Source organism: Anabrus simplex, chromosome 1, assembly GCF_040414725.1.
Source record: "Anabrus simplex isolate iqAnaSimp1 chromosome 1, ASM4041472v1, whole genome shotgun sequence".
NCBI lineage: Eukaryota > Metazoa > Arthropoda > Insecta > Orthoptera > Tettigoniidae > Anabrus > Anabrus simplex.
Window position 1 is genome coordinate 753,583,234 of NC_090265.1, and position 14,998 is coordinate 753,598,231.

Sequence of the window (14,998 nt, forward strand, 5' to 3'; positions counted from 1 at the left end):
CACGCATCAAACTATATCGGTTATCATAGCCTAACTGTATAAGAACGTGAATTGTATTTTCTATTACAGTACCTTGATTATGTAATATTTATCGACAGAACCACTAATAACACAGAATTTGACTATTCCATGTTAGATTCCTCCTAATCTACTTTTTTAATAGATATTTAAAATTTAAACTTTTTGTGCCTTCCCCTAAACTACTATTTCATCCAGTGTGAAATCGAGGTGCAAGAGCTCCGTGCACTGTGCATTGCTCCCGCTCGACACGGTTCGTACCAACGCTTCGTCTCTGGGCTACTCGGCTAAGCTCGGCTCAACTCGAATCAATTCGGCTCGGATTTGGAGCGCTACACAGCAAGTGAGGAAGAGGGAGTCAGGGGGAGCGAGCAAGACAGACGTGGGGAATGAGAGAGACAGCGCTATTGCTCCAAATTGAGGAGTGGGGGTCTGCACTCTGGTCAACCAAGCGAAGTAGTCTTTTGCACCAAGCGCATGCACCCTGAGAGGTGCTGGTCTAGACTGTAGCGCATCATTCCCTTACTTTACGTACAGATTTCCATTAAATTCTGCTCACCTATTTTCTTGTGATTTGCCGTTGACATGGACTTAGCAGCAAAAATTGAAATTCATTAACCCGTAGAGAGCCAGACAACGATATATCGTTGTTCCGTATACATGTGTAAAGTGCCAACGACGATATATCGTTGTTTGGTTAGCACGCTTTTCTATATGAGTTAGTAGAGCTTCAGCCGTCAGATGGCAACACCTTACGTGTCAAGTCCATAGAGATTTGTCAGTAGTTTTTGACTATGCCGGTAGATAGTGCATAAATTCATTCGTTTTCATGCAGTGAATTTCTGAAATTTCATGTTCATCTACGACGTATGATCTCCATGTCATGTGAGTAAAGTGGCAACTAGCGGGAGAAGTGATTTTGTTGACGATGACAAACTGGCTGTATATCTTAATAATTTAAGTGAAGAAGAGGATGATGAGGAAGACTTGGATGAGGAATTCATTCCTCCAACAAGTGAGGAAGAGGAAAGTGGAAGTGCTATTAGAAGTGTTAACGGCAACTTTTCTGTAAACACCTGGACACATGTTTGTTGCTTGAGTGTAAACAATGGAAGTGATAGTGGTAGCGAAAGTGGTAATGACCGTTTGAATGACAGTACTGATGATGATGATGGCTCTAACAACATCCAACAGAAACAATTTCCTGTTTTTCATGGAATTCAGGTAAGTCAAGATGTAAAATACCAACTCTCACCTGGTTATTATGAGACTCATGGCCCAAGATACACCCCTTCTTCAGTGTAAGAGAGGGCCGTGAGCCCTAACTTCGCCAAAGGCATAAAATAAATAAATAAATAAATAATATTGTGTATTTTAATTTGTTTTTTGTGGCTCAATTATGGAACATCATAACTACAGAGATAACCAGATATACTAATCAGTTTTTGAGAAGTCATGTCTTGTCACCACATGCCAGAGCACAGCACTGGTGCCCAGTTACATTGACAGAAATGAAGGCTTTCGTTGCCGTTTTGTTGGAAATGGGTATAACTAGAAGGCCGAGCATATTTTCTTATTGGGTCAAAAACTCTCGTTATATTCCATGGTTTGGAAATATGTTCTCAAGAAACAGATTCCAACTGATCTTGAGGTTTCTTCTTCTTGTGAACTATGAAAATCTTTCACCACCTGGTCAGCCTGACTAACACCCATGTGCCAGGTTTGATCTCATTGTTGAGCATGCCAATCGTGTATTCTGATACCACTACACTCCACACCAACAACCTAGTGTAGATGAATCGTTGATTGGCACCAAAAGTCACTCAGCACTAACTCAGTATTTGCATAGTAAAAAGCATAGAGAATCAAGTTTTGAATGCTGTGCGATTCAGTAATCCATTACTGTTTAGGTCTTTACTGTTACTGAAGAGCTAAAGGTAGGGAAGACAAGGATGACATAAAGAAATATGGCCTTTGACATGTTGTTGTGACAAAATTACTAACTTTGTGTAACTATATGATGAATCGATACCATGTCTTTACAGACAACTTCTTTACAAGTATACCCATGGCGCGTTATCTTTTCGAAAAGTCGACCTACATAACAGGAACACTTCGAAAGAACAGGAAAGGCATTCCAAGTGCTTTAGTGGGAAAGTACAATGTTGGAGAGGCAAAATACTACACAAGCAGCGAGGGTTTGATTAGTGGGTTCAGGGAAAAGCAGTCTAAAACAAAACCAGTTTTATTCTTGTCAACTGATGCCATCGCTGCAAATAAAACCAAATGGATCACAAGACACCGACAAGAGAAGGAAAACGTAAAACCACTTATTGTCCATAACTACAGTGACTTCATGGGGCGTGTAGACATATCCGATTTATACTTACCTTGATGAGAGACGAACACTCAAATACTGGAAAAAAGTAACTTTTTCTATATTTGCACGGATGGTCCTGAATGCATATTTGTTATATAGGGAAAACACTACCGGTAACAAGATAATTCATCTCAAGTTCACATCCTCTATAATCGAAGATATTGAAAAGGAGTGGTTTATGGAGAAAAATGGAAATTCCTGTCAAGCCACACCATCAGTATCTGTGCCTTCTACTGAGAAAGGAATCCAGAAACTGCTTGGACGAAAGAAAAAAGTTGGTGTGTTTGCAGTAGAAAAGATGGGGGCCCTGTCCGAAGATCCCAAACAGCATGTCAAAATTGTGGTAAAGGACTTCATGGGTTGTACATCGCAAACCATCACTGTTAGTGGCAGAGAACATGCAAGCGAGGAGGCGTGTCATTTGGTAAAATTTTTTTTCTGTCTCTCGTGTGTAGCTATATTGTAGATAACTCATAAAGTACTCAAGGTAAAAATGTGAAACTTAACATGTTTATTTATCTGAAATAGGACATTTCAAAGAGGTCATCAGTGAGTAGAATTTTCTGATATTTTCTGTTTTGTTTCTTTTTTTTAATTTTTGCTGTTGTAAAATTGTTCAGAATTTTTTTTTTTTTTTTTTCAAAATACCCAAAAGCACTTTAGTATTATAATTTAGTTCAGCAGTAAGTGTGTCTTCATGTTACCATTTACTAAAAATTTCAAGTCACAGTGATAATATTTGTGAATTATATGCCCAGAGAGTGAGAACCTACAAAATCCTCTAAATTGGTCTGGCACTCTTGGCATATTGTGAGCACTAGCGCCTGGCACTAAGAAGGTTAATATCTCTGTTATAGCCAGTATGGGAAAATTGTATAAGATATAAATTATGGGAAATTTGATTCTATATAAAACTTTAGTCAGCATTTATCGATAAGTTCACTAATAACATAGATACTTGAGAATTACATTTTAGCCCTGTCCATAAACTATCATTTCACTCAGCGAGTATAAAATTTTTTATAGCCTAGATTGTAGTGCCCTAATCCCCGACTTTACATACCAATTTTTGGTAAATTCTCTTCAGTCATTTTCTTGTGATGCACATTCGTACGCACAAACAGACAGAAATGACGGAAAATTAAAAAGTGAATTTCCTTGTTACTGTGGACATGATTGATACAGAAATACCATTGTTTTCTAATTCTGAGCAATGTACAGACAAAACTCTTATTTTATACTATATATGTAGATTGAGAAATCTACTATGAGGTGATAAAATACCCCAGAAAGCTAAACTGACCATTCCAGTTCTCACCTATCAACTCAAAATACCCTGCATAACAAGGCTAACAGAGCAGGAAAGACAAGACAGTTACTCAACTTTTAGGAAGACGCAGGCTACAATTGTTTGGACAGAATGAGAACAGTTAGGAATTACTTTGGCAGCAGGGAGGCCACGGAATCGATGGATATCAGAAATCAGCAATAAGAGGAACAGAAACTATATTTTGGCAGGAAGAAGTGGTGAGCGCTAGGAAACTGGAGCTGGAACATGATGAAGAGCACTTTTCTGTATCTTGTTCGGATTAATTTGCATACCACTCTACAGTAAAATGTATGATAGGGGACTGTTTTGTTAAACATGCTTTATAGTACTAACCTACGTGCCCACTGTTGGCAGCCTGTATGTACGGGAAGTTGACGGTTTAATAAATCACAATTCTCTTGTCAATATCTCCAGTATTATTCCTTGTACGATACAAATGGATGAAACATAATTTGTTTAGTTTTTTTAAAAATTTTGCGATCTGCTTTACGTTGCACCGACACAGATAGGTCTTATGGACTTATGGGTTAGAAAAAGGCTAGGAATGGGAAGAAAGCGACGTGGCCTTAATTGAGTTACAGCCACAGCATTGGCTGGTGTGAAAATGGGAAACCATCAGGGCTGCCGACAGCGGGCTTCAAACTCATTATCTCCCGAATACAAGCTGACAGCTACGCACAGCCACTTGCTCAGTGGATCAAAACATAAAAGATTGGAAATTATATTTTTACAACTTTCATTATGCACAATCTTTCGATATAGTTCATATTAATGGAGAAATTCAACATATTCTGTTTTGGCCTCCTTAATATCGCTGCATCAAGCCTAGCACACAAATCTGCTACCCCTAAACTCCAATACAGTGTCGAGAAATTCTGTTCAGTCGTTTTCCTGTGATGTTGTAATAAACAGACAAAAGCTGAACTCTATCTATCTCTGCTTTTACATACTCAATATGTATATTCAGAATAAAAAGGAACATAAATTTAAAATGCATGTATATGCATACTTGAAGGACTGTGACAAAAATTTACCATCCTGACTATGAATGCTGTCCAGAATCTCATGCATTCCCTTCCTCAAAGACTCGTTCTCATGAGTAATGTTGTCCAGCCTCTCCTCCAGTCGCTGATGCTCGGCCTCCAGAAGATGCAGTTCCTCCATTTTGATGCAGGCTGACTCCAGGCTCTGGACCGGTTGTAGGGCTGCCTCCACTCTCAACTCTAGCTCTGTAACATAAGTATCTGATTGGTCAAGGTTATAAACAGGATTGCTTTGTCTGCAGTATGAGTCATCTCTCCCATGTCGTAGGTGGAATATTCCACTAACAAACATTTCACCCGAGGGTCATAGATTCAATATTTCACATAAGATGTACTCTAACACCATGTCATGCGCAGCTCCAAAACTTATTTCTACAGTGCTCCGTATCCTTGAGCACAAATTCCATATCTGTTTGTAAACGTCACTGGACCTTCCAAATGATATACAAGTACAGCTTTAGGGCCTGTACTATGACAGCCAGATAAAAGTGCAGTTTAAATTTACATGGCAGTTCATACATTTATCTGGAAGTTCAGTTGAAAACGCGCACTACGACTTTCATTTATGTGCAATCTGGGAGAATATTATTAAGTTTAGCTAAGCCGAAGTTGGAGAGGCAGTTAACACTCTTATTGGAGTCTTTGCTCCTATCAGGAACACTACTGTAAGAATCAAGATGGCTGCACATAAAAATGAATCTACATTTGCACGATGCTATACGAAAAATAAGTTGATATAATGTAATCTATGCATACATTTATAAAATATAAAAATAACAGTCTCCATTTGTTTACAAGCCTATTTAGGCACCTGAAAAGCAATTTATGCAAGTTATTACCTTACACAAAACCAGTCACTATACGACCAGCTTGACACACCATCAGGAGAAAACAATATATATCGTCTTGCTAAGTCCAGTCACCGTTCAACTCAGGATATTGGACACGTCATGCACATCAAGGGAGCCGACGCCAAACTGCTACGAGATCAACAATCCATTCTCCAGTGTTGGGCAGATTACTTTAATAACATCAGCAACAAAGAATTTACGCATCCACCAATTTCTAGTCCTGATCCTATCGTAGGCCCTGTTCCCTCAATTACATCCGAGGAAGTAATGCTTGCCATTAGCAAAATGAAAAATGGAAAAGCAACTGATCCACATGACTTACCAGAGGAAATCTGGAAAATGCTCGGAAAGCCTGCTTCAGAGTTACTTGTCTCACTCTTCACCCAAATCATCGCCGAGAAACAGCTTCCACACTCATGGACAACTAGCACAACAGTTCCAATCTGGAAGGGAAAAGGAGATGTGAGTGATTGCTCGACCTATCGCCCTATACGACTCCTCTGTCATACTTTCAAGATCTTTGAACGTGTACTTGACAGCAGACTCAGATGTATTGTCTCTGTAACACCAAACCAGTGTGGATTTGTTAAGGGATGCAGTACTATTGATGCTATCCATGCCACACGCCTCTTGATGGAAAAGCACAGAAAGAGACAGAAGAGTGTACACATGGCATTTCTAGACCTAGAAAAGGCTTTTGACCGTATCCCACACGAACTTATTTGGCGAGCTCTTCGCTGTCATGGCGTCCCTGAAGAGTATGTAAGCTGGGTGCAACTTCTGTATCGTAATTCCACTAGTGTCGTCCGGAGTCCTGCTGAAATCTCTCCGCCTTTCGATATCACTATGGGTGTTCATCAAGGTTCTGCCCTTTCACCATTGCTATTCATCCTCTGCATGGATACGGCAACAGCTGACATACAGACTTCACATCCCTGGACCCTTCTTTATGCCGATGGTGTGGTACTTGCACAAGAAACCCGTCCTGAACTCCAGCATCAGGTTCAAACGTGGAAGGACAGACTGGCTGAAAATGGACTGCACCTCAATATCCAGAAGACAGAATACCTGGAATGTGGCCCCCAAACCAGAGGTACCATAAGTATCAGTGAAGAAGACCTGCAGAAGACCATGCAATTTAAGTACTTGGGATCCGTCGTCACCTCAAACTGTGACACCACTCCTGATACTCGGATGAGGGTAAATGCAGCTTGGCTCAAGTGGAGACAGGTCACTGGAGTCCTCTGTGATAAAAAGATGCCTCAATATCTAAAGGCAAAAGTTTATAAGAGTGTGGTACGGCCAGCAGCGATCTATGGGACTGAATGTCGCCCCATGATGAAACAACAGGAGCAAATGTTGACAACCATGGAGATGAAGATGCTTCGATGGTCCATGGGGCTGACCCGATGTGACCACATAAGGAACACGGACGTCCGGCAAAGGTTTGGTGTCGCGCCCATCATAGACAAAGTGAGGGAAGCCCGTCTCCGCTGGAATGGCCACGTCATGAGAAAACAGGACGACTCAGTTGCCAAAACAGCGCTCCACATCAACCCACAGGGAACAAGACCACGAGGAAGACCGGCAAAGAGATGGACTGACAACATCAGGGCAGACATGCACAGTGTTGGCATAACACCAGAAGATGTCAACGACAGACAGAAATGGAGGAGATGTAGCAAAGCAGCAGACCCTGCAAGTCGGGATTAACGCTAAGAAAGAGAGAGATTACCTTACACAAACATTTTCCACAGACTTCTTTGTTAAACGAAGAACATGTGTCACAGGTTTTGTTCTGTTTACAATTGGAGTTCACTTGACATTGTCGTCGCTTACGACTGGCACATTGGTTTGAGGCTGAGGCTGAAGTGTAGGGCTCAACATGCATCCCTGGATTTACCTTTAACTGAAATGGAAAAAAAAGTACAACAAACTCAGCTTCCCAGGGCTGAAATTTAGCGTTACAATTATATTTACAATGGGTGAAACTAAGCTGATTCCTTCAACTAAGAACATGCAGTGAAATTCAAGGCATAGTACTTATCTTGTCGATACTGCTTCCACACCAGTCACATTATTATTATACCAGTCACATAACTGCTGCGTCTGTAGATTTTACTCCTCCATATCAGAACATAGGAGGTTGACACAATACTCTGGGTTATATCTTGAGGTTGCCATCTTGAAAAATGTAAATAGCATTCCTATAGTGAAGATACCAGGGGTATTTCTTTACTACTAAGTACACACGTTCCCTAAATACAAACACTATTAAAATAAAACTTTATATTAATCACACTTTGTTCACTGTTACAATTCGGCAGGAAAAATACCATCACTGTCTGCTTGCAAAGTACACGACCGCAGTTCACGACCCGATGACAGTTTAGGCATACATAAATACAAGTTAACTGTATACCTACAACGACACGTACTGTTTTACTGGTGCGAAAGAAAACGTGTCTACAGCACTTGGCAATCCCGTCTTCCAAATATGGGCAGAGGTAACTGAACTGCCACAGATTGTGAAATTTTCACTCCCGTGAATTACAGAATTAAACTGCACCAGGTTAGTGCGTTATTAACATAGTTCTCAAGGTTAAGTCACTGTTCATTTCACACTGTCTCAGCGAAACGGTAACTACTCACTGACGATATTCGAGACAAAGACTTTCACAAGTAGCGTGAACATGGCCTCCGCTCTAGGGTGTTTTATAGTTGTGGTTGTCTCATTCAAACCACGGGGTTGCCTAGAAGACTACAGCTCGGCGTCTCAACTGCCATTTGAGAACAAAGCGGGCAGCCGTCAGTTCAAAATTGTGATGATAAGTAGCAAAAATTGTAACACAGATGTGTCTCTAAATTCACCCACGACTCAGTGGGTATATTAAAACAATGAAGCATAGGCTTAATGACAGATTTCACCCATCAGTTGATGGTAAGGTCAGCTCTGCGATGTATGAAGCAGGTATCGCTGGCTCTCTTGTCTTGGAGATAGCTGCCGCGGTCGACCACGCCTACACACTCGTGATAGGTCTATTTCAAACGCTTAGCAACAGGCGGTGCACCTTGCAGGCTCGTTCAAATTTTTAAAATACCCGCAGTTTGAAAGCTTGCCACTGCCTCCCCTCTATCGGCATGCAGTCCAGAAGAAAGTCCATTGGCTTGCCGCTCCTACAAAACTTTCCCATCTGATGAATGCACAGTGTTGCGCAATATCGAATAAATTAATTATGGGGCATATATGATATGTCACAACCTCTCCCACCTTCATCCCTTTCCTCTTCAAACAGGTGGCCCACTGCTAAGAGATCATCCTCTGCTACAAGATTGATCACGACTGTTTGAAGGAGTAACTGCGTCTATCGTAGGTGCGAAGTCCACTGTGTGTATATCTTCATTAGCCGAATCACTATCACTATCCGACATATTATCACACGGTTGAGGTATAAAATCCTTGTCGTCACTCATGTCTATATTTGATAATGTGTCTTCGTCACCTGATTCGTCTTCTCCTAGCTTTTCAAGTTCTGCTCATAATTGAACAGGAGTAAGTTTTTGCCACCGAGCCAATATTACGCACTATATTACACATGGGACTCGTCCACTCGCGACCACTGCTAGAGGCATACTATTTAGTTACGTCATACACCCCTATAGTGCCACTTGTAAATACCATATAATCTCGAATACCACCCGCCACCGAATAAGACCCGCACCCTTATTTTGAAGGAACAAAATTTAAAAAAAAAAAAAATGAAGTCAAAATTATTTACAATCTTTACTAACACACATCAAATGATTAGAAAATACGTTCAAAGAAAAGTAAACAAACATTTCCAGAATGATATCCAACAAGTTCATTCATCATCATCATCATCAGTACTAACTTCGGAACTTTCATCACCATCACCTTCCCACAAAATGTTGTCATTGCTGCCATCCATAGCATTAGAAATGCTACATTTCCTGACGCTCTTCCATATGAGGTCTCCAGGGATACGATTCCATGGCGTCAAAATCCATGAACATAGCAGCTGAACTTCCGGGCGCTGAATGCGACCAGTTGGCGTCAGTGTGTGATTACACTACCCAGCATGATTTTTGCGACAAAGCATCTGATACGTGATTTCAACTAAATAAGGTCTCCTGATTTCAGAAATGGCATTGGTACTATTGTATCACATCTAGTTTTCATGTTATTTGCCATGTACTGTCTGAAAATGTGTCATTGCGGCACAGTGCTGCTTTCTGATAACAGCGAAACGGCTGTTGTTAGAGTGTAATACCAATATAATGGTCCGTTATTCGACATTATAAATTTTCCAGCTAACTCATCAATGTTGCCTGCGTTTCGCCCTCGTGTGCTAAGTTAGGCTCGTCAGTTGGGACTTAGCACACCACCCAAGACGCGAGGCTAGTGCATACCATGGAGGAAAAGGAAAGGAAACGTAAGTTATTTCATTCCCGCCGCGAGTGCGGCGGGTGGGCCATCAGCCGAACTAGCGGCTCTTGGGCCTTGCGAATGAGAAAGGGAGAGTGAGATTAACAAAATCTAGCGGGTGTGTTATGCACATATGTAAAATAATATGTAGAATGTCCCAGCGCAGAAGGGTACAATTGAAACAGAAAATTGTGAAAGTCCTGCAGCATTGCTTACATTGCACTATTATAACGTAAAATAAATGGAATTGGCATGCAGCTCTTCTTACGCTGCAATGTTAACTCTAGACATAACGAAAAAGGAGGAAATTAGAAGAGAGTGTTCAGTTGTCCTTCGGAGTACGTCGGTAGCAAGTGCGATAAAATTGCACAAAAGAAACCATAGAGACGTAGCGAATAGTAATGCACGTGAAAGACACTTTATTGCACTTGGTAAAAACAATCATTGAGGGCGCTTGTGGCGCCGGATCGTCGAGGGTGGACAAGAGGAGCAGTACCGCACCCAGGAGCATCGGGAAAACAAAACATGAGTGGACAGTTTGCGGTTCGGTTGAAAGGTTTAGTAAGGAGCAGGAGGGTAATGTTGTAATAATAGGTAGTAGAGGGTGGTTGTGATGTTAGTAATGGAGGTAGCGAGAAGACGAAGAAGGTCTAGGATCGGGAGGGGCGACAGGAAAGTTGGGGGTTGGGGAGCAGGTAGGTAAACCGATTGTGGGGGTGGGGTGGGTGGCGGGTCCGGTCGAGGACGACGAGGAGAAGTGATGGGAGGTGAGCACACAGTTCGGGGTGGGGAGCGAGAATGTTCCACGCGGTAGTGCCGACGACGGATGCGGACGCCAGAGGTGATCAGTTTGTGGACGTCTTCATCGGACGGGAGTTGGAGGCGTACCATAAACGTTGGGCCAGCATTGTTGTAGATACGGAACACTCGAAGTGCCAGAACGCCTACCATGCGGAGTTCCCCCAGTATGTCCTGTTCCGTGATGGTAGGGTCGATGCCACAAAGGACGCAGCTCGAAGACGGAGGCCGGTGAAGAACTGCGGCAGCAGCGGACTCTCCGTGGGAAGCTGGCTGAGCAGTGACGGTGGCAGCAGTGGTGGTGGTAGGGGGCTGTTGGGGACTGGGTAATGTGACGGATGGGGTGAGGGCAGGGGTGGACATGATGGGAGAGGGGTGGCTAATTGTAGGAGGAAGAGTGGAAGTACTCGGGAGGGTAAGTGCAGAATGGGTGGAGGTGGTAGTAGTAGTAGTGAGGGTGGTCGTTACAGAGGTGGGGAGCGGTGGGAAATGCTGAAGTGTGCGAGGGGGACATAGATAAACGCTGGGAGGTTCGCCGGGGTCAGAGCACAACTGTTGAAGGATGAACTCAGGAGTAGGAACCACCTTATAAAGCCGTCCGTTGATGTTTACTCCACTGGTTTGGAGGGCTGTCGTGTCGACGTGATCAAAGAATTGCACCACGATCTGCGTTGACATGTCATTAGTGGTGCGATCATGCAGCCGCCTGACTGCTCAGATGGGAAGAACGTCGAAAAGCTGATTTTCGTCGATAGCGGGGTACACACCAAGAATAAGATGAAAAGTCATAGTGAATAGGGAAGGCGACAGCCAACGAGGCGTCTGCCCGTTTAATTATGCTTGGGCCGACTGAGTGTGCACAGAGAAGAGGGCCACCCAGCCGAAAAAAGTGTGGACATGTGAAGGATATGTTGATCGGCGATCCTGTGTGCCGTGGAGGCCACTGCATAGGCTATTTGAAGCCACCAGCAGTGCCAATGCACTATGAGAGCTATGTCTCATTTCCAAAAATAGATGCCTGCCTGGCCATCAAATGATATAGATGTTGATTCCCATAGGGAACCTAAAATATTTGTCCTGAATGAGCAAATTTATAATACCAATATAATGGTCCGTTATTGGACATTATAAATTTTCCAGACGTGAGTGAGTGAGTTAGCACACTTCAGCATTTCCCACCGCTCCCCACCTCTGTAACGACCACCCTCACTACTACTACTACCACCTCCACCCATTCTGCACTTACCCTCCCGAGTACTTCCACTCTTCCTCCTACAATTAGCCACCCCTCTCACATCATGTCCACCCCTGCACTCACCCCATCCGTCACATTGCCCAGTCCCCAACAGCCCCCTACCACCACCGCAGCTGCCACCGTCACTGCTCAGCCAGCTTCCCAAGGAGAGTCCGCCGCTGCCGCAGTTCTTCACCGGCCTCCGTCTTCGAGCTGCGTCCTTCGTGGCATCGACCCTACCATCACGGAACAGGACATATTGAGGGAACTCCGCATGGTAGGCGTTCCGGCACTTCGAGTGTTCTGTATCTACAACAATGCTGGCCCAACGTTTATGGTACGCCTCCAACTCCCGTCCAATGAAGACGTCCACAAACTGATCACCTCTGGCGTCCACATCCGTCGTCGGCACTACTGCGTGGAACATTCTCGCTCCCCACCCCGAACTGTGTGCTCACCTCCCATCACTTCTCCTCGTCGTCCTCGACCGGACCCGCCACCCACCCCACCCCCACAATCGGTTTACCTACCTGCTCCCCAACCCCCAACTTTCCTGTCGCCCCTCCCGATCCTAGACCTTCTTCGTCTTCTCGCTACCTCCATTACTAACATCACAACCACCCTCTACTACCTCCTATTACAACATTACCCTCCTGCTCCTTACTAAACCTTTCAACCGAACCGCAAACTGTCCACTCATGTTTTGTTTTCCCGATGCTCCTGGGTGCGGTACCGCTCCTCTTGTCCACCCTCGACGATCCGGCGCCACAAGCGCCCTCAATGATTGTTTTTACCAAGTGCAATAAAGTGTCTTTCACGTGCATTACTATTCGCTACGTCTGTATGGTTTCTTTTGTGCGATTTTATCGCACTTGCTACTGACGTACTCCAAAGGACAACTGAACACTCTCTTCTAATTTCCTCCTTTTTCGTTATGTCTAGAGTTAACATTGCAGCGTAAGAAGAGCTGCATGCCAATTCTGTTTATTTTACGTTATAGTAGTGCAATGTAAGCAATGCTGCAGGACTTTCACAATTTTCTGTTTTAATTGTACCCTTCTGCGCTGGGACATTCTAGATATTATTTTACGTATGTGCATAACATACCCGCTATATTTTGTTAATCTCACTCTCCCTTTCTCATTCGCACGGCCCAAGAGCCGCTAGTTCGGCTGATGGCCCGCCCGCCGCGAGTGCGGCGGGAATGAAATAACTTACGTTTCCTTCCTTTCCTTTCCTCCACGGTATGCACTAGCTTCGCGTCTTGGGTGGTGTGCTAAGTCCCAACTGACGAGCCTAACTTAGCACACGAGGGCGAAACGCAGGCAACAAGGAATGAGTTAGCTGGAAAATTTATAATGTCCAATAACAGACCATTATATTGGTATTATAAATTTGCTCATTCAGGACAAATATTTTAGGTTCCCTATGGGAATCAACATCTATATCACATGTTGTTAGAGTGACCGTGGTTTGCTTAAAGGCTGTACTAGTTCATAACAGAAACATTCTAGCTTTGATTCCTGTGACACATTCCATTTCACTAAAAGAAAATTATATCACAATGCAAACTGTTTTAGATAAAATATCATGAGCACCGGTGGGATGAGTGTAGTGACTTGAAGGTATGTGGTATTCTATTAGGACAAGAAGCAGGCTACACTAAATTCCCTGGTTATTTGTGTGAATGGGACACCAGAGCTAGAAACAAACAATGGTCTACACTTTCCTGGCCCAAGAGACAAGTTTTGAAACTGGTGTGAAAAATGTTACAAATGATGCCTTAGTTGGGCCACAAAAAATATTTTGCCACTACTATACATCAAACTGGGAATCCTGAATTAGTTCGTTAAGGTCTTGGACAAAAGTAGCCCCTGTTTCAAGTACACTGCAAGCAAGTTTCCACATTTATCTGATGCAAAAGTCAAGGAAGGTATTTTTAATTGACCACAAATTAGAAAGCTTCTGAAAGACAGAAACTTTGAACAGATGATGAATGCCGTGGAATTTGCTGCATGGAATTCAATAAGAGACGTCGTAATGAAGTTCCTAGGAAATGTAAAGGATGGACAATATAAAACAGTAGTGAAAACGATGTTGGATGATATGAAAGAATTTGGGGTGTAGAATGAGTCTGAAGCTGCACTTTCTTCATTTTCATCTCGATCACTTTCCGGAAAATCTTGGGGCAGTTAGTGAAGAGATGGAAGATCGGTTCTAGCAGGACATCAAGGAGGCAGAAAGAAGATATCAGGGGAGGTGGGATGAACCAATGAATGATTACGATTGGTGTTTGAAAATAGAAGACAAACTTGATGCAGTCAGACGCTGGGCAGCCAAAAGTTCATTCCAAGGGGACATCTAGGACTGTTAAAGTTTATTTTGTTCACATTTATGAATTCGTAAAGATACTGAATAAAAGTTACACTGTTTGCTTGTAAATCACGTTTATTAGTTAAAATAAATTGCTTTCATTGCCTCAGAGTTGTTTGTTTGTGTTTTGTGTAAATCAGTATTATATTTCAATAAATGCTAAATAGTTCATTGTAATTTTATACTCAATAATTATCCATTGTATATAATAATTCAAGGCAGTATTCAACTATTTCAAAATATATATAATAATACAAAAAATTAGAAATATTTCCAAAATTATCAACATTTCTCAGTACTTATTATATGCAATATTCAGGTCTATCTCTTATTTGGATATACCTATTGCGAGAAAAAGTAAAGTGATACGTAGAAACGGACAACGGATTCGTGTTCAGCGACCCAAAATTAGTTAAGATCACCTATCACACCTCTTGCCGAAAAAAGAAAGTTTGAAAATGCTGGGTTGTGTTATCAGCCACCATCCATTCTGTATTGAGATGTTTCAAGGCTGCTTTAAACGG

General features: G+C 42.6%; 1 protein-coding gene across 6 annotated transcripts in view; it reads right to left on the bottom strand.

The window, feature by feature from the left end:
- Positions 1–14,998, bottom strand: part of Cep290 (Centrosomal protein 290kDa) — a 1,403,175-nt gene that overhangs the window by 936,741 nt on the left and 451,436 nt on the right. For 5 of the 6 annotated variants that reach the window (XR_010858542.2, XM_067136189.2, XM_067136185.2 and 2 more), the window contains exon 13: positions 4,763–4,957. The exons of the other annotated variant lie outside the window; for it this stretch is intronic. Coding sequence is in view for 4 of the 5 variants with exons in the window: in XM_067136189.2 (XP_066992290.2) it covers positions 4,763–4,957 (195 nt within the window). In the remaining variant the exon portion in view is untranslated. The remainder of the gene's footprint in view (positions 1–4,762; positions 4,958–14,998) is intronic. 6 annotated transcript variants of the gene reach the window in all.